Below are 20,070 nucleotides of genomic sequence, written 5' to 3'. Positions count from 1 at the left end.
AGCAGCCCAGGCGCGCCTGGGATGCCCCCCCGCCGGCTTCCCCGGAGGCTTTGAAAGCCGCGGAGGGGCTCCGGCGGGGGAGCAGCCCAGGCGCGCCTGGGATGCCCCCCCGCCGGCTTCCCCCGAGGCTTTGAAAGCCGCGGAGGGGCTCCGGCGGGGGAGCAGCCCAGGCGCGCCTGGGATGCCCCCCCGCCGGCTTCCCCGGAGGCTTTGAAAGCCGCGGAGGGGCTCCGGCGGGGGAGCAGCCCAGGCGCGCCTGGGATGCCCCCCCCGCCGGCTTCCCCCGAGGCTTTGAAAGCCGCGGAGGGGCTCCGGCGGGGGAGCAGCCCAGGCGCGCCTGGGATGCCCCCCCGCCGGCTTCCCCGGAGGCTTTGAAAGCCGCGGAGGGGCTCCGGCGGGGGAGCAGCCCAGGCGCGCCTGGGATGCCCCCCCGCCGGCTTCCCCGGAGGCTTTGAAAGCCGCGGAGGGGCTCCGGCGGGGGAGCAGCCCAGGCGCGCCTGGGATGCCCCCCCGCCGGCTTCCCCCGAGGCTTTGAAAGCCGCGGAGGGGCTCCGGCGGGGGAGCAGCCCAGGCGCGCCTGGGATGCCCCCCCGCCGGCTTCCCCGGAGGCTTTGAAAGCCGCGGAGGGGCTCCGGCGGGGGAGCAGCCCAGGCGCGCCTGGGATGCCCCCCCGCCGGCTTCCCCCGAGGCTTTGAAAGCCGCGGAGGGGCTCCGGCGGGGGAGCAGCCCAGGCGCGCCTGGGATGCCCCCCCGCCGGCTTCCCCGGAGGCTTTGAAAGCCGCGGAGGGGCTCCGGCGGGGGAGCAGCCCAGGCGCGCCTGGGATGCCCCCCCGCCGGCTTCCCCCGAGGCTTTGAAAGCCGCGGAGGGGCTCCGGCGGGGGAGCAGCCCAGGCGCGCCTGGGATGCCCCCCCGCCGGCTTCCCCGGAGGCTTTTTAAAGTTTTGGTAACCGCTACTTCGCGGTTCGACCATCGCGGATTCACGTATATACATAATGTAATGAAAAAAGTCCGCGAAGTCGTGAATCCGCGATAGTCGAACCGCGAAGTAGCGAGGGTTCACTGTACATCTAGTTACAAAAGGTCTAAAATGTTCTCTTGGTGATCAGTTTATGTCCAAAGAAGGCTACATAGCACTACTAGTTTTTGTTCCAGGTATTTGAAGTGCAGATGCTGTTAAGCACCTCAACATCCAGGGCTTTTCTGAAGCTTACCAAACTACTTGCCTTTAATGCACAGAAAAGGGACTCATTTTCGTCCATAAAGGCAGGCAATTTTGCCAGTTATAACTCAATGACAAGCTGTCACGTGACCAAGGAGAAAGAGATGGCCTGGTCATCACAGCACGTCACAGCAGTCTAGACTGAGATTTCCATCCAATCTGATTGAGGAAAACTGTACTGCTCTCTATTAAACAATTTATTCTAATCCAAGAGATGCCTGTTCTTCATAACAGACAATAAAGCTAATTGGTTTAGTTTTAATAACTACAGGCTTTCATGCTAGTACACCTTTGCTACTTATCCCAACTTCAATAAACAGAGATGCTGCTACTACTCACGCCACAAAAAATACTTACCCGCACCAAACTTGAAAGGTCTTCATCTTTGTGTTTCTGTAACTGCAGAGATAGAACAAAGAATATTTTAAAAAGTAAAAATAGCTCCCATACTTCCCAAAGGACCTAATTCTGCAACCCTCTACTCATGTGATTAGTTCCTACTCATTCAGGTCATTTTTTAGCCCCATGAGTTCACTCATGAATAGAGACTATTCACAGGATAATGGCTGCAGTATCAAACTCAGAATATCAATTTACTCTTGTTACGTATCAGCTGACCCAATGTTTGTAAAGGTATAACTGAATTTCCAAAATTTTTGCATGTAAAAATGACATCAGAAGTCCAACTATTAAATCAAAAAGCAATAATTCCAGTCAAAATAATGTCAGCGCTGCAAACCAACAGACCCTTTTCTTGAAGTATGTTCTCCACTTATGATATTCCCTGATGACTATTTCGATTCTTCGTTTCCAATATTTCCCTTCTGTTGCAATGGCCTGAGAACAAACAAAATACATCATGAAATATATACAAATACTAAATAGCCACACAAAATTTTCAGGCAGACTGAAGCCATTCTGTTTGACCTCATAACCCCAGCAGACATGGTGTGCTTAAATCCAGCTACTACAGAACAATCTAACATGGGATCCATTTAATCTTCCCCACATATAAAAAAGAAATGTGGCTGCTTAATAATTACACCAATATATCACTATCTGGATCATCTGTAACTAAACTGTAAAGACTGTATGGTACAAAAGGAGAAATAAAAGCTGTATATCAGAAACTTATTTAAGCTACTATGCATGTTAGCACAGTGATACGAAAGCATAATGAAAATTCATCACCCAAGGTACAAAATCTACTGGGCTGCCCTTTGCCATGACAGCTATGAAATAAAATGTATTCACTGGAAAATAAAAACAAAAGCTAACTGCTCTTTGGAGTGAGTGGAAGAATAAAAAGTTGCAAACATTTTTCACAAAATCACTCAGCTTGATCCTACATGGTACTCTGCCCTCCCCTCCCACTGACTTCAGCAACCCCCAGAAATGGGCTCTTTGAGAGGAAAAGTAAAACAGGCTCTAGCTGATTAGAGTCACCAGCTCTTTAGGCTGCACCTCCACAACTTAAATTTGTCAAACTGGAGGGTAGTCCTGGGCTGCATAGTAGCACTGCAGGGGCTGTAAGTCACTCTTGGCTGCATCTTGTTCATTCCAATACATGTCAAGAGGAGCCATACAGTATACATGTTGATATTTTCTACCATACAGAGGACACCAAGCATGGCAGTGCTAGAGAGTCTTCACATCTAAAGAGAAGTAGAAGAGACACAGAGATATCAAACCTAGATCTTAAGTTTTACATACTTCAGGCCGCCGATGTTCCTCTACATCAATAGAGCCATCTAGTGGAGTCACAAAATGGCACACTGGATTCTTGCGTTTCTCCAGGTCTGAAACAGAAATGAAAACGTGACTGTTGGGCACACAGATTCAGAGACTCCTTCTCCACCTCAAAGGCAGCATTTCAACAAGGCTGTTCTCAGAGTCCCCTCCAACACACTACTGTGAAACAGGCCATTTTAAAGTACACTTGAATCCAATGTGCTTGTGGTTTCATTTCCTGACCAGTTTGCCCCTTAAATGCATGGCCAAATGCAAGCATTTTGTGGTTGCATGCCATCATGTTTACCATAAAGTAACTTACACTGCATATACCAGGCCCTCCAGATGGCGTTGTTGAGACGAATTTTATCCCTCCACTGAAGTTTTAAGCCTTTAAAATTCTTCCATTTTGGTGAAACCAACTTCCCACTGAAATAAACAAAAACAAAAATCAGTAACTTTTTAAAAAAGCAAATACAGTGGCTAATAAAAATGCCAGGCTGACAACTCTAGAGACTACAATGTAGTGAAGCTAAAAGAGTGGTAGAGTAAGATTGTCTCATGGACTACCCTGACAACATTCCTCACTCCTGTCCTAAAGGTCTAGAGGTGACAGGGAAGTTAAGTCTCAAATGCTCTTGTAGACCTTTATCTCTCTGCTAACAGCATTGTGGAGCTGTTTTGTGATGTGGATACCCGTCATTCTGGAAATTTCACTAAGATTACAACTCATTTCCACCAAACACACTTCTCTTACCTAATACAGTTTCCCCAAGCCCAAAGACATCACCTTCACCAACCTTGGAGATGAGATCACCAAGATCATGTCCAAAACCTGACACTTAGCAGGCTTGGTTGTTGGTATTTGTTTTATCTATCTCAGATGCTGAGGAGTTGTACAAATGCTGAGGAGTTGTACTGAGACAGCACACATTCATACCCGTAGCTTCAGACTACCCCTCCAGGCCAATAGCATTCAAAAGTAAACATGACTATATTAACTTCACTCCAGAAAAGTTGCTGCCCTTAAATTTTGCAATGCTGCATTTGATAAACTAGTTTAACAACAACCACAATATTATGTAAGGCGGCATGCCAATAAAAAAGCAGCTCATATGTGAAGGGTCTTCTTAGAAATGAGCAAGGACAGAGAAACAGAGACACTGATAATTCTTAGCACTGTTATAAATACTTAATAAACTTTAGCTGCCTAACTCTCGGAACACCTCTCTGAAATATTAGCCTCATATTACAGATAAAGCAGAAAAGATTAGACAAACTTTGATCTAATCAGTTTAAAAGCCATCATTTTTAATGGTTGTATCGTCATACATTTTCCTATTTTTAAGTGTTTCCCGTTCCTTGTTGTGAGTTATTAGACTTGTCAGGAATGTCCAACTCCCAGTCCTGTACCCACACACTCCTACCCATCTACTCACAGTTATTTTTAATGAAGCCAAGTAGCACCATATATGGACAAACCTTTATGAGGCTTGGAGTAAGAATTTCCCAACGGCTACAACTAATACAAAAGCTCAGAAAATTCCACACCTGCCAACATTATAATATTAAACAAACCACTCCTGTTTTGTGTTATTCAGCTTACCTTTGTTTTTCTTCTTAGGACTGCAGCTGACAGTACCACCCAGGTAATCTCATGACTCCCACAGAAACAATCAAACAGATGCCAGACCTCAGCTAAATGGGGTAGCTGAATTAGTATGTACAGGTCAAACTTAAAAAACAACAAATGGTCTGGTAGCACTTTATAGACTACCAAAACATGCAGATGGTGTCATGAGCTTTTGTGGGCACAGCCCACTTCTTCAGATAGTCAGGAAGGAATAGCTAACCAGCCACCTTTCAATTATAGCTTTTATTATATGCTGACAGTTGTATCTACATTTTAACCATAGGGTATAAATGTTTTCCTTTGCTTCCTATCCTCTTTTTTTTTTAGTCCACCTAGTGTTTTGTACTGCACATGTAATAAATCAGGTGCAGAGACCAGATACCAAGTGCACCAAAAAGATTTAGTTGATTCCATGGTTAGGGAACAGGTCAATGACTAATGCATGGCCAGTGCACCTAACAGTCCCCAAGTGACCTCCCTAGTTGTATTCTGAACCCTCCATATTTTAGCATAAGGAAGGTTACTATAGTTTTGTTTATGCTAAAAACAATCCCTGAATCTGAGTCAGGTTTTGAAATTGGGGAGGTTACCTTTAAAATAACAAACTACAAATACATTTATTTCAGCAAATAAAACAAAGCTGATTTCCACCAGGTATTCAAGGTTAAGTTAAGTTCAGTTTTTAGAAACATTCCAAGGGTAGCTATAAGAGTTTCAGTGATTAGAAAATAATGAAGATTAATGGGATTGTTTATGGAGATCTTTCCTGTTCTAATACAGGATATATTTTATTCATAGTCTTCACCTATTTTATTTATCTAAGGATCTTATATGGCACCTATTACTTCATTATCTGAGCATCTCCATAGTAGCTTTATTTTATTCTCCATGAATTCAATGATAAATCTTTGCTGCCAAGCTCAGCTTTTTCCAAGACACACGAATCTCTGCAGATTATTATGCTTAATGTTGCTAACTAAAATATTTCTTCATCACCATCACTGGCAGTAACATGGCACCCCTCCAACTGCAGTTTCCTTGGCAGTCTCAGAAATGGGGTATGCTAAGAGATACCTTTTAATAGTACAGGAACATTATGCCTGACAGAGGAGCCTGCAAATTGAGAATTATCCCATATGTCACAGATACCAGGGAAATGCTGCTAAATCCATTCCTGGTACTACCAAGTTCTGAGTTCAGAGCACAGAGAAGCAGCCCATATATTTTAGGATCCAATTTGAATCCTGTGAGTTTTCAAAATCTTTTTGGATTTGCTCTTCCTCTGTTCAGTGTCCTCCTTTCTATCTCTTCGCATAGACTTATCAATTTTATTATGAGCCTTTGTTCCAGCAGCACCTGTGGTGTGCAACAGCTTCCCCTGTATCTTATCACTTCATCAAGTCTACATTTTCTTTTACTTGTCAGATTAAAACAGGTTTGTTTTTTTCTCTTTTACTTGTACCTGAATTTTCTCTCCCTCTTCACTATTCTAACACATCATTCTCCTGGAATCTTTGACATTGTCAGAATCCCTACAAAATAGGTCTGACTAGAAAATATGCCTCTCCAATAACAAGCTCCAGAATACCATGAATGTTCGAGAAACAATGGGTGGATAATTTAATAACTCTTCAAAAAGTGATTTAAGACTAGACTTAAGATAGAAAATGTTAAGCAATTTATTTAATTTATATTATATTTATTGTATTTTATAGCACATTAAATGAAAAGTCCTGACTTTTTAAACAAAGATAGAAGTGAATAATAATTATTTATTCTTTTAAGACAAATATTATTATTTCTAGTTCTTTCAAATGCATTCCATGGGAGCAAAATTCAAGTCCAGTTTTAGGTCTAAATGAAATGAGTTTGCTGGATGAAAGTGAGGTTGACAGAAATCACCATGGAGATGACATCTATATTTACAAAGCCTGATCCAAATCCCAGTGAAGCAAACAGAAAGGCTTCACTGATTTCAGGGGAGACTAGATCAGGTGGCTAACAATCATTTCAGCCTAACAGGTTACTTCTACTCTGGAAGAGAGGGGTTTCACCAACTCAGAGTACAATGTTTGAGAGCAGTTAGTTCCCTGACTGTAACTGACTGGCCTATTAGCCGTCAAGAACACTAATAGTCTTGCAAGCAAACAAATGTAATAAATAAATGCAAATAAACTTGTCTACACAGTTAACACATGAACTTCATTGGTACATATGTCCTTCAGGAATTCAACAATCACAGGTTCAATTCCATAGGAGAACTTTTCCCAAACAGGGAATAAACAAAGTTCCCCAAAAATGGGAGAAGAGGCCTGGATGAAATCTACTGCAACACAAACTGCAACAGTCACCAGAATATTAGTGGTACACTGGTCACCTTCTATGAAGATGTTGGCACTTCTAGAAGGAAAAATTATCAGGTATTAATTAAGGTGATTTTTTTTTCCAGGAAAGATACACATAATCTCTTGTTAATGTTATATAATTCTTAGTAACTGATAAAAGACCAAATTGTGGTTCAGAGGCTTGGTGACAGTGGAATATGGAACTTTCAGCCTCTTGATCTCAATACCAAATTCACCCCAGGTCATGAGTGACTGATACAAAATAAATTCAATGGTTTTAATTCAGTCCTGAATGGATAAGTGTTCACATAAAATCAAATCACATAATTAGAAATAAAGGGCAGAAATGGACTTCAAAAAGTCATAAAGTTCAACACTTCTCCACCCCCCCTCCCCGCCCTGTGGCAGGACCAAATAAACCTAGATCTTCCCTGACAGGTGTTTGTCCAACTTATTTTTAAAAGTTTCCAACAAAGGGGATTCCACAAGCTTGCTTGGAAGCCTACTGCAGTTTTTAACTCCCCTTATAGTTAGAAAGCTGTTCCTATTTCTAACTTAAATCACCTTTGCTGCAGATTAAGCTCATTACTTCTTGTCCTACCTACCATGGACCTGGAGAACAACTGATCACAGTCCTTTTTATAGCAGCAGTTCATAACATACTGGAAAACTTATCAGGTTCTCCCCTCCATCTTCTTTTCTCATGACTAACTACACACGCTCAGTTCCTTTTTAAATCTTCCCTCACGGAGAAGGTTTTCTAAAACTTTTAGCATGTTTGTTGCTGTTCCCTGCACTCTCCCCAATTTGACCTGTCTTCTAAAGTACTTGCTACCCCTCCCAGGTTGGTATTATCTGAAAATTTTATAAGCTTACTCTCTACTCCATTATCCAAGTCATTAATGAAAATACTGACTACATCTGGGCCCTGGACTGGCCCTTTTGAGGCCCCACTAGATATGCCCTTCCAATTTGACAGCAAAGGATATCACAACAGGCCCCCCCCTTTTGGCCATCAAGACTGAATTTCCATCTTATGGATATGAATGACTATTCGATAAGCAAATACTTATCATATACTTGATATGCTAGTCGACTAGTCGTTGCCTCTTCCCTTGCTGCCTCTCTCAGAAAAAGGCAACAAATCGGGAGGCGGGGAGGGTGTTCAAAGCGGCAGCACTGTGTGAAGCCTGGGGTGTGTGGCTTTGAAACACCGCGGGCAGCCGGAGCCAGCTGGGAGTCCCCACCTAGCCCTGGGCTGTACATGATGTTTCAAAGCAGCAATGCCCTGTGGAGCCTGGGGTCAGCTGGGAATTCCCAGCTGACCCTGAGCTCCATGTGGCACTACCACTTTGAAATGCTGCAGGGAGCACGGGGCCAGCAGGGGACTGCTTGAATCCCCCACTGGCCCTGTGCTCCCCGCAGTGCTTTTGCTTTTGAAGTGTAGCAACATCCTTGGGGCTACTGCTACACTTCAAAGGCAGAGGCACCCTTATTGACTAATTGAATAGTCGATGCAAATTGCATCGACTATTCGATTAGCTAATTAATCAAAATTTTACATCCCTATTTCATCTGACTCTTATAGGATCCCTGACTTGTCTAGGTTAGGTCCCATTTGGGGGGAGGATGAGCTTGCATTGCCCTATGACACAAAGGTATGGCCCTATGATACAATGGTACTGAAGATAAACAGAGGATTTGAACCAGCAGAGTTATAAGTACAGGCTCTCTCACAAACACTAACTTAAATGAAGAAAAAAAAAAGAGGGAAGTTTAAGGGGAAATCACGATCATCACTTGTCCATCACATAAAATTATGAGTGCTTCCAAAAGAGGCTGGATTTAGGTTTTCCAACACAATGTTTTTGTGTAGATATGGCCTGAAGCAGCAGTCATATGCTAGCTTGTTTGCAACACTGACAATTAAACTGTGCATCAGTGAACTCAATTCTGAAAGCCAAAAACAGATTCCAATATTTAAAAAAATGCAATATAAATAGTTTTCCCCAGACAACTAAGTATCCTCCAAACACTACAGTTTTGTGCTAATATATGAGAAACAGATGTTCACTGTCAAAGCTGGAAACACAAAGTGTAAATAGGGTCTTTTAAATGCTGACAAATATATTATATTCTTAAAATGTTTTTGCTTTGTAAAAGGTGTTTGTAACAGTTAATAAAATAGGTTTTCTTGCTAAACAGATTTTTCAGTGAGACAGTGTTCCTTTAATGAGTTTCTTTCCTCTGAAGATCTCACCATTTTGTAAGAGATTTTTGTTTTATAGTTATGAAATCCAGGATAAAATATTTGGATAATGTTTTTAAAACAGAAGAAAATATTTGTGCTAGTTTCTACATTTTTGGCTCCACTCTAATGACTAAGTATTAATGATATTGAGCAGGGGTCTTCAACCTTTTTAAGCACAAGTTAATTTTTAATTTAAGTGCAACCCCGGATCTACCACAAATCCAAATACCTTTGCTCTGCCTCACCCTGTCCTTCCCCACCCTTTCTTCTAGGCCCAGCTCCTACCACACCCTTTCTCTGAGGTCCTACTGTGCTCATTTCATCCTCCCTCCCTCTCCTATCCTCATGCGCTTTCACCAGACTGGGACAGGGGATTGGAGTACAAGGGAGGGTATAGGTTCTGGTCTTGGACAGAGGAGTTTTAAGTGTAGGAGGGGATCCAGGCTGAGCTTAGGGGGATATTCAGAAGGAGGTCCAGCATGCAGGCTGTAGGAGGGAGTTAAGTTGCATGAGGGGCTCAGGGATAGACACAGCTTACCTCAGGTGGCTCCAAGGAGGTGGCGCAGTGGGGCTAAGGCAGGGTCACTCCTATTTTGGCCTTGTGCCACTCCTGAAATTGGCCAGAATGTTCAGCAACAACATCTGATGGGAGGGGCAGGGATCTTTGTGCACTGCCCCCTGTCCACAGGCACTACCCCCACACCTCCCATTGGCCATGATTCCTATTAGCAGGCAATGGGACCTGTGGGGACAGTGCCTGCAGGCAAGAGTAGAGACCCTCACTACCTCACCTGCCCCAGGACTCACAGGGATGTGCCAGCCACTTCCAGGAGCACTGCAGGCCAGGACAGAGTCTGCCTTAGCCCCACAGTAGTGCCAGACTATTAGCAGCTAATCTCCTGATTTTGCTGCAGGAGCCTCCAGGAAACTGAGCCTGATTCCAAGAGACTCCCAACCAGTGTTCTGCACATGAATGAAAAACGTTAGATGGAATTAATTGTGTTACATGCACAAATATTGAGGTATTTTGCAGATGTGCATCACCAATGGAAACCAAAATCCTAAATATAATATATATATATTTTAATTACCACAGGAATAATTACTTCAGCCACAACAGGCTAGGCACTTTGGAACTCACAACTCAATTAATTAAATTTAAGGATGAGGGAAATAAAAATTATGAAATGTACAAGATCAGTGAGAAACCAAAAATATCACACTTTGAAAGTAGTAAGAAAAATACCACCACAAATATGTGTTTGAGGTGTGGAGGTAAGTTGAAAGAATCTGTTTGTGTGAGTGACAGAGACACATAAAGAGTGTGAGAGTGACAGAAGTTCACATTGCCCTTTTATGTATCCTGAGTATGTTCAGACACAGGAGCAGTGCCAGCAAGCTCCCTCCACCCCGAGCCCTGTCATGCTCCCTCCCACTCAGTGAAGTTAGAGCACAGGGATGACTGGAAGGGAAAAAGCTAACATTAACACTTTCCTCTTCTGCCTCCCACAGCCTGCACAGCAAGCAGGCGGCTCCCAGGTGACAACTCCAAGGCAGAGAGTAGGAGAAGCACATCAGTGGGGGGAGAAACAGCTGAAGTGCCAGCACTATTTGCCAAACCAGTCAGGCTCACCTGCCAGAGGTTCCAGAATCTACCAGTAAATCCCAATCTATTGGTTGGTGACCACTGAAGTAGAGGGATCAGGGATTTAATTATTTTATTCATAATCCAAGTTTTGTCTGACTTGAAAATTATTTTACTCTGGTCATCTGAAAAAGTGGGTTTTGCCCACAAAAGCTCATGATTCCATCTACTTGTTTTGTTAGTCTTTAAAGTGCTACTAGACCGTATGTTGCTTTTTAAGTTTATCCTCTTACAGACTAACTTGGCTACCCCTCTGAAGCTTTTGAAAATTATTAATCATCAGACCATGAGTCAGATAATGCTACACCCATAGCTCTAGTACTCTAATGCCTTGTCTCTAACACAGTATTATTACACAGAGTATACAGGATTTGCCCCTCCCCCTGCTACTTACATACTAATCAAAAAATTAAGAGTGTTGAAGGGATGTTGTTCATTAGCAATGATAAGAATTTTAAATGCATGGTAACCCTAGGTCATATATAAAACTGAAGTTAATAAATGACAACAGAATATTTCAGTGAAACTGCTAGCTTAGGATGAGACAATGTAAATGGTTGATTTGCTTCCCTACAATTCTGGGGTATGTGATATAGCAGCTTATGCAAGCAATGATGTAAAACAAGTTTTCAATTAATCAACATATAATCACACGTAGAACTTTCCTTATGTACAACTCTGACACTCAATTCAATTGTTTCTAATGCAACCTGTATTTTCTCAGCCCTAATCTGCTTCATGAAGCTGTAAATATGGCATTTTCCCGTTTAGTTAATTATTTTTAATTACTTCTCTGAGTTTTCTCTATAAAGTTTGATGTGGAAAGAATATACACTCTATCATCAATTGGAAGTCAATGCCTCCAGTGCACTTTCCCAATCATCAATTGAAATGGTAAAGACGAAAAAAATCCCCTCTGGTGGGAACCATGTTGTTCTCAGCGGAGATGCCCAGTATAGTTGGGACAGCTTCGAAGATACCAGGGATCTCTCTCTAGCTCTGCATAGCACCTGGTAACAGGTGAGATGCTTGAGCTAACTACATCTTGGTTTAACCATGAAGAGGGTTAAGAGCAGGATATTTTTAATGACAGACCCTGAAGTCCAGAACTTGCTTCCTCATCGGGCTAAATGAAGTTCAAGTCTATTGACTGAGAATTCTGAAAGAGCCATTTATATAGCATTCTTTAAGTCAAAAAAGATGTGTGGGGATTAAGACAGGTTATATTTAACAGGGGACATGATAACAGTTTTCACGTATCTAAAAGAGTGTTACAAGGAGGAGGGAGAAAAATTGTTCTCCTTGGTCTCTGAGGATAGGACAAGAAGCGATGGGCTTAAACTATAGCAAGGGAGGTTTAGGTTAGACATTAGGAAAAAATTCCTAACGCTCAGAGTGATTAAACACTGGAACAAATTGCTATGGAGGTTGTGGCATCTCCATCACTAGAGATGTTTAAGAGCAGATTGGATAGACATTGATCAGGGATAATCTACTCTAGATGGTACCTGGTCCTGCAGTGAGGGCAGGGGACTGAACTTGATCTCTCAAAGTTCTCTCCAGTTCTAGTGTTCTATGATTCTATCCAGATTCTAAAATTCTGAACTGTTTTTTGAACCTGGCACAGGAATGTGTTATAAACTGAATTTAAAATAAATAAAATAAATAAGGCACTGCAAAAAAAGTTAGGGGAATTGAAGAACTCTTCAAACAAAACTGGAGGACTTCGTGCAGAATATCTTAAGGGTTTGTCTACACATCAAAGACTTTTGACTACATTGAAAGTTTAAAGCACAGTCATGGCAGCGCTTTAAACTGAAAGTGTAGCCATGGTATGAGAGCTCTCCCAGCCTCCACTGCAAACCATTTCTATGAGGGGAGTAACTTTCAGCTCTGTATCTTCCTGCAGTTGAGGTGTGTGGTTTTTTTATACCCCTAAAACAGAAAGTTACAGACTGTAAAATGCCAGTGTAGACTTGGCCTAAGATTAAAGCACTGTCTTAATGCAGATGTGTGGTCATGGCAAGAGTGCAGGGCAAGAACTCTTCTGGCATTGTAGGTAAAACCACCTCCAGAAAGGTAGCAGCTAACAATGCTGGAAGTCTGTTTACACTGCCATGTTACAGCACTTTTTAACATTGCTGCACTCCGAGGGGTGTTTTTGAGAATGAGAAAAATTACAGTGCAGTACCTTGCCAGTGTAGACAAGCCCTGTCAGTCCTGTTACAAGTATAAGGTCAGAGAAAGCCTGCATTCCAATGACACATCTTTAAAGTACTTTGAAAATCATCAATTCTCACACCATTCTCTCTAAACTAAGGCATTTTACAAATGAGAAAACACAGAGAGGTTAAATTATACAGTCAAGGATTGTCAGTGGCAGAGTAGAGGACAGAAACCCGATCCCCTGACTCACAGTTCTGTCCTTTAAACTGGAGGCCCTTGCTCTTTTACATAAAGGGAAAATATCTTAAATTAATCTGAAGTTACAAAGTAAAAGAGTTCTCTGGTTCAGGAAAAAAAGTTATTTTCTGTATCTGAATTCATGTTGCACTAGGCCCTACATCTATCCTAGATGGAATTTAAGCATACATACATCTATGGGCACTGATGCTCAGATTCCACAGCACTGACCCAACTGCTCAAATAAGATGCAAAGAAAAGCAGCTTCTGCTTGTAAAACCTACCCTTCAAGCCTTAAGTTTCTTGCCTATTATAACTGTGAGAGAAAAGGATTTAACTGAGAATTGCCTATGCAGTTTTCACTTTTGAAAACCAAATTATTTTCAAGCTACAAGTGCAAAATAAAGGAATATATTTTACTATTCTATTCTTTCGTTTACAGACTCCCACTTTCCTTGTACTAAAATCCTTCTCCTGCCAAATCCTTTGTTAAAATCTACTTGCTTTGTGAAACTTTCTTGAGGGATCCCTTCTTCTACTTGTTCATTTATAGCATCGTATATGAGCTAGGCGGCAAAGACCTTTAGAGAAGGGTATTTTCTTTGAAGGTTTTTGTAAAAAGATATCCAACATTAAATAAGAATTTTTATATTAATTTAAATAAGCTAAACAGAATAGTTTTTTTCTGTGGCAAAAGGAAGGATCTTTTCAGCTTCCACACAGGATTCAGAAGAATGATTCTGGTGTGTTTTCAATCTCTTTGTTTTGTTGGGGTTGTGCCTATCAATCTAAGTTCTCTAAGAGCCAAAACTAACAATTATTTCCTCAAACAAAGGCTCATTCAAGGGATCGGTTTACAAGAACATTCACATATTATGTGCCTGAGTGAAGGGGCAGGAAAGTTGAACAAAAACATTCCTGTATCCCATGGATAGGAATTATGATTTCTCTCACAGGTACAGAATTCACATGAAGGTAACACACTCACACAGATTCCATCCACAATAACTAGAAAGCTAATTCTCACAAAAAACAAACAAAAGCAGTGGAACAATCCATGATTTTCTTAAAACAACACTGTCCATCATCTCATCTGTACTCTTAATCTGAGAGAGCAGATTCCTGGACATATAGTATGTTAACATTAACTACATTCCATAAATCTACAGCTTGGATCCTTGTGCTGATGCTAAATTCAGAATACTGTTAAACAATCCAGAGAAATTTGTGAAAAAGATAAACATCTGTTTCCTAACCTGTGTCCCTCATACAAAACTGAAGTGCAAAATCAGCATACTAGGATCTTGTCAAGTATGTATTATTTTCCAAAACCATAACTCACAATGACATTCAGCCACATGTTCTTGCACTACCTCAGGAAATGCATCTCTCAAACATATTCTACTAAGTTGGAGATCAAAAATGAGAGTAGTAACTTTATAAAAGGTGCAAAAAGCTCAGTCCAGTACTTGCCTGAATAAAAGCCTGCAGGTTCTGGGATATTGCTCTCACTGAGAACCACATTTACATTAAAGGCTGTCCAGGTATAGCTTTATTAGCAAGCTGTTTCAAGCAGGGATACAACTTAGAGTGGAAACATTACTTTTGCTGGTATAGCTTCTTCCAAACTTCCAAAATCCCCCCCCCCCTTTTTTTTTAAATTTCTGGCTTACAACATCCAGAAATCTGGAAAAGCCTCTTAAACATCTGAGAGAAGTATTATCTAAATGATTAATCAAGAGCTTGGTTGTCAGAGCTCTTGGGCTCCTAGTTCTATCATTGGCGCACCACGAGTCCCTCATAAATGGTGCTTTTGACTGTGTCTTCTGTAAACGGAGGTGGAAAGGGGTGGGACAGAGAGTTTACCAGCATCATGGGAATCTTCTGAGACTTGGACTATCAAATGCTCACATAAAAGCCGCTACAGAACAGTAATATCGTGCCATTATACATAACTTTTTAGATATCAAAGCATTTTACAAAGGAGTTTAAGTACAAAACATCCCCGTTTAATAGATATGTAAACCAAGGTATAGAAGGAAAAACAACTTGCCCAAGGCCATACATATGGTGGCAGATCTTGAAATAGCACCCAAGCCTGCTGACCCCTACTCTCCCCGGGTCTATGCCACATCTATCAGACAGGACCCTGCTCTACAAACATTGCTTCCATTCAACAACTTAATTATGTTTAAGTTTTTAATCAAGTTTTACGAGTGAAATATCCTTAAGGGAAAATCAGAGTTTGCTTTAGCAAAAACGGGATTTTAAAATATAGGTTGGATCTCCCTGACACAGTACCCTTGAGATCCAACTGGTCCTGGATGAGGGATTTTGCCAGACTAGGGAGGTAATTTCAGGGGCCCCCTTTGCTGATCCCATCCCCTATCCTGCTGCCCCACTGGACTTCCTCTCCCCCCTGCAGCCTATCTGAGCTGCACGCCAACTCCTGGACACCCTCCCGCCCACTGTAGCCTGGCTCCACCCCTGATCTCCAAAGTCCTCCTGGGCCACATGCCAAACCCCCCTCTGCACTGTGCTAGACTCCTGGGCCCCCTCAGCATGCTGGGGCTCTCAGATCCTGGAACATCTGTAGTCCTGCACATTCTTTGACTCTTTCTGAACTTCTCTACCACAAAGGGGTGTTGTGAAGCTTACCTAGTATTTGTGAAATGCTTTAACAGATTTTGTCTGAATGTCTTGAGGAAGGATAAAATATTAAATACCAAGACAATCTTTCCCAGTACAAACAATTACCTCAGTACATGCATCTTTATACCTTCAATTTGGCTAATCAACACTAGGACAGACCTATTTTAACTTTTCTCCCATGTGGCCACAGAACTATATCCAAAATATAATCCATTTCTTTATATTTGGCAACCAGACAAATATTTTGTATACCATCTCCCTCTCTCAATAAAGATACTATGCCTAGCTTTTATATACTGTTTCTGGGAATTAAGAGGAACTTGTCAACTACTAAAACATTGTGCTGGAGAAAATATTAGATCTACATGGAGTTTTCCTCAGAGCACTAGATTTCTGCGATGGTGGTCAATAACTGGAGACACATCAAAAGATAAAACCTAAATTTTGGACCATAATGTTAGAAATTAAACTCTTACAAGAAGTACAAATTGATTATATTAGAAAATAAATTCCAATTGAAAATATTTTTTAAACAAATACTCCTTTGATGTGTTTGCAATCTGCAGCATTGTGCTTGAACAGAAGGCTCAGAAGGTAAGATTAACTAGAAAGCTCACTGGAAACAAATGTGAAACTGGCCAGTTTATTTTCATGTGCCATGTTGAAATGTAAAAAGTAAACAAACTGCACAACTGGTGAAAAGTATGTTAGATTTTTTTTTAACGTTCAATTATAATAATCTAATATTTTTTTGGGGGTAGGGACTTTATCTTTACAGGTTCTGAATTAAGAATATAATAGTGTAGTCAATTAACAAATTAATTGATAAGCAAAAGCTTATTGGTTAATACTATAGACTACATGCATTTCCCACTGTCCTGACAGTAAATTTTTTTAAACTGTCTCTCCTTAAGGACCAGCTCTTACCTGGCACTCTGCACTGCTACTTCTGATACAGAGGCAGCAGCGCCTAGTGACAGGGGGCTCCTCAAGAGTGGGGCCAGAGCGCACTGGCTGCCGGCCCCACCCCAGGGACTACAGAATAGCCAACTAACCAATAAGAATTCTTGAGGTTAATCGACTATTCAATTAACTGATATTTAACATCCCTATTTGAATACACCCACAACTGTGGGCCTTGATTCTGATTAGAATCTCTGAACACTACAGCAAAATATTAAATTACATACAAAAAATACACTAAAAGTATTAAGATCACCAAGTCAAACACTCAGACTTTAAGAAATGCCAGAATAAAGATTGTTGTGCAACCTTAATTTGCCCCCTTTCATGTATGCATTATGGTACAGTCTCCAATTAAACAATCACTGTTTTTTTCTCATAGGATCCTTCTTATTCACTGCACAAAATGTAGGGTATGTATTTCAATTCTAGCTATTCAATATTTAGCTATCTCCTCTTTGTTCCGTATGGCCTTACACCTTATTTAGTGTACTCTGTTCAAACTCTGCTTTGAAGACAGAATTATTAATTATCTCCTGGGCTTTTCTATAGCATTCACTACAAAAGTATCTGAGTTGACAAAAATTAAATATATTTGCCTAATACCTCTGAGATGAGGGCTCATTACTCTTTCCATTTTGCATATGGGGAACTAAAGCTTAGTGAGATTAAAATTAGAAGCCTCACCTGTCTGAATGCCAAATTTCAGATGCTTCAGACTTGATTTTCAGACTACTTAGCATTATATAGCATTTTTATGTTCAAAACACATCTCCAATCAACTTTAGAGGCATTAGAGAGTACTCAGCAACTCTGCAAAAAAAACCCCCAAAAGTCTCAAATTGGGCACCGAGAAATGACGCACCAGTTATTACTGTTCATCTCAGAAAAATCTAGTTCAAGTGACATGATTAAAAACACAAAACTCCTTGGGACAGGTTTGGATAAAATCCAGTTCTCCAGGACAGCATTCAATTGCCTATGAAACTATTGTTTTCCTTTTCATGTGATTCCCTGCCTCATTCACTATATATCTTACAAGTTCTGCAACAAATGAGATTGGAGACCTATGGACAACAGCCTCCTTTACTACAAAATCTGATCCATCCCAAGAGTTGGTCCATCCTATCTGCTGAATGAGGCACAGGGCTGGTAGAAAAATTAGCATGTTACCATATAATTAGAGGACTATAATACATATGCAGAAGGGATCCAAATTAAGGTTGCAGAGGCATCCTTAATTCAGGTATTTCTTAATTTTTGAGTTCTTGACTTTGCAATCTTAATAATGTTCTTTCAATGTAGTGTGCTTGCAGATTTTGTGTTTTTTAAAAATACAGGAGGTCCCTGACTTGTGACAGCTTGAGTTTCACCACCCTGCACTTACAACCATTTTTGGAAGTGCAGAAGGGGACAAAAACCCCTAACTTACGTCTTCGGTCTGCATTTACCACAGCGCCTATTGTAAATGTGAGTTCGAGTTACGACGCATCCAACTTGTGATGCTTCCACAGGAACTGATCATGTGACTAAAAACAAATTCTATCTTGTGGCATCATGCTAACAACCACATGTCATCAGTAGGGTTTCAACATTCAGATCTAACACATGGACCTCTGCCACTTGACTTAATGAAGAGACTGATATCAATAAAAACATATGCATCAGCACTATACGAACTCACTTTGCCAGTGAGTTTCTCTGATGTCTGCTAACTGTAGAGGCACGGTGCAGGTCACAAATCTAAGGGTACGTCTAGACTACATGCCTCTGGTCAGCTGTTTGTCGGCTCAGCGCGGCAGCCATGTAAATTTAAATGAAGCAGTGATTATTTAAATCGCCGCTTCATTTTACTATGTCTGGTACCCTAATCTACATGCCTCTGTTGTCAGAGGCATGTAGTCTAGACATACCCTAAGGTTCCATTCCAGGCTCTGGAGGGGAATGTCTTCTATTGGGCACAGACTCTTCTACCCATTCCTCCCAAACATGACCTGTTCTGCCCCTTACCCTCCAACCTGTTCCAGTTCTGTTTTTCCCCCACCTCTGGTTCCTTATACCCATCCCATTCTCCTCATTTAACTAGTCCCAATCTCCATTCCTCAGGCTTCCAATCCCAGTCTCGACTTGCTTTCTCCATGTTATCTGCAGTCTCAAGTTCCCCTTCCCATTACTGTCACCCAACTCGTTTCCCACCCTCCACAGCTATCACTCCCCCTTCCCACATTACCATGTTTACTATCCACACTACTCCCAGTCCTACTCTTACTCCCCGGAGTCCTTTCCAATAGCAGAGTATTATTTCTTTGGCTCCATGACAGTTCTCCCAGTCTGGCTCATCAGGTCTCCCCCACATACTCACCTCTTTCCCTCCACTTCCCTGCTTCTCAGTCCTAGTGTCTTCTCCAACTCACTGATTCCCTGTTCCCAGGCCAACATGCCTTGCTCATCCCAAGCTCCAGTTTCCTTCTCCTCACCCCCACACAACCAGCCTCTAATTCCAGTTCCCCCCCCTCCTCTAATGCATCTTGATGTAATCCCCCTTCTCCTTCACCCCGATCAGAAGTTTGTCTCCTCTGAATTCCAGTCAGGGAACTTTCTCCCAGTCTCGACTTGCTTGGGCCCAGAAGAAGAGACATAGAAAGCACAGGAAAGACAGTCACACTGTTTTCAGTTCAGGTGCCCACTCTTGCTTGGCTCCAGATAGAGCATACTTAGTGTGGCTAGAGTCTTTGGGAAATTTAGCTGTTAAAATCTAAGACTTCAGTGAGCATTTAAAAACTGCAGTTTTTCAAAGGCTTATAACTTAGCCAAACTTGAGCTAATTTTCTTGGTATTAGCAAGATGCACACCCTGATACAAAGGCATCTCCCTGACAAATTTTGAGCTAATTTTCTTGGTATTAGCAAGATGCACACCCTGATACAAAGGCATCTCCCTGACAAATTTCCAGTGCATGCTCCACAGCATGGGGTTGCTAGACCTTTTGAAAGAAAATGTTACAAGAATTTTTCAATATGAGCAAAACAGTGTATTTTCCATTATCCATGTTCCTGAAAACAGCAGAACCATTCTGGTTGAAAATATCAAAAACATTATATAAAATATTTCAAACTGAGGCAGATATCCAACACTGAAAATTTCAGCCCAAATGGCAGAAGTTTGGCAAAGCTATAAGCAACTGAAAACAATGTTTAATGCTACGTATTGGACAACCTTAATAACGG

The 20,070-nt window shown here is 41.6% G+C and overlaps 1 protein-coding gene across 1 annotated transcript in view; it reads right to left on the bottom strand.

Moving 5' to 3' along the window:
- Positions 1-20,070, bottom strand: part of MLXIP (MLX interacting protein) — a 78,212-nt gene that overhangs the window by 26,310 nt on the left and 31,832 nt on the right. Inside the window, exons 2-5 of the mRNA XM_075898646.1 lie at positions 3,274-3,380; positions 2,934-3,019; positions 1,968-2,057; positions 1,578-1,619 (exon numbers count right to left, since the gene is read on the bottom strand). Coding sequence (XP_075754761.1) covers positions 1,578-1,619; positions 1,968-2,057; positions 2,934-3,019; positions 3,274-3,380 — 325 coding nt within the window. The remainder of the gene's footprint in view (positions 1-1,577; positions 1,620-1,967; positions 2,058-2,933; positions 3,020-3,273; positions 3,381-20,070) is intronic.

The sequence above is a fragment of the Pelodiscus sinensis genome, chromosome 15 (genome assembly GCF_049634645.1).
Source record: "Pelodiscus sinensis isolate JC-2024 chromosome 15, ASM4963464v1, whole genome shotgun sequence".
NCBI lineage: Eukaryota > Metazoa > Chordata > Testudines > Trionychidae > Pelodiscus > Pelodiscus sinensis.
Note: the sequence above shows the minus strand (reverse complement) of the source record. Positions and strands in the feature narration are given on the sequence as shown.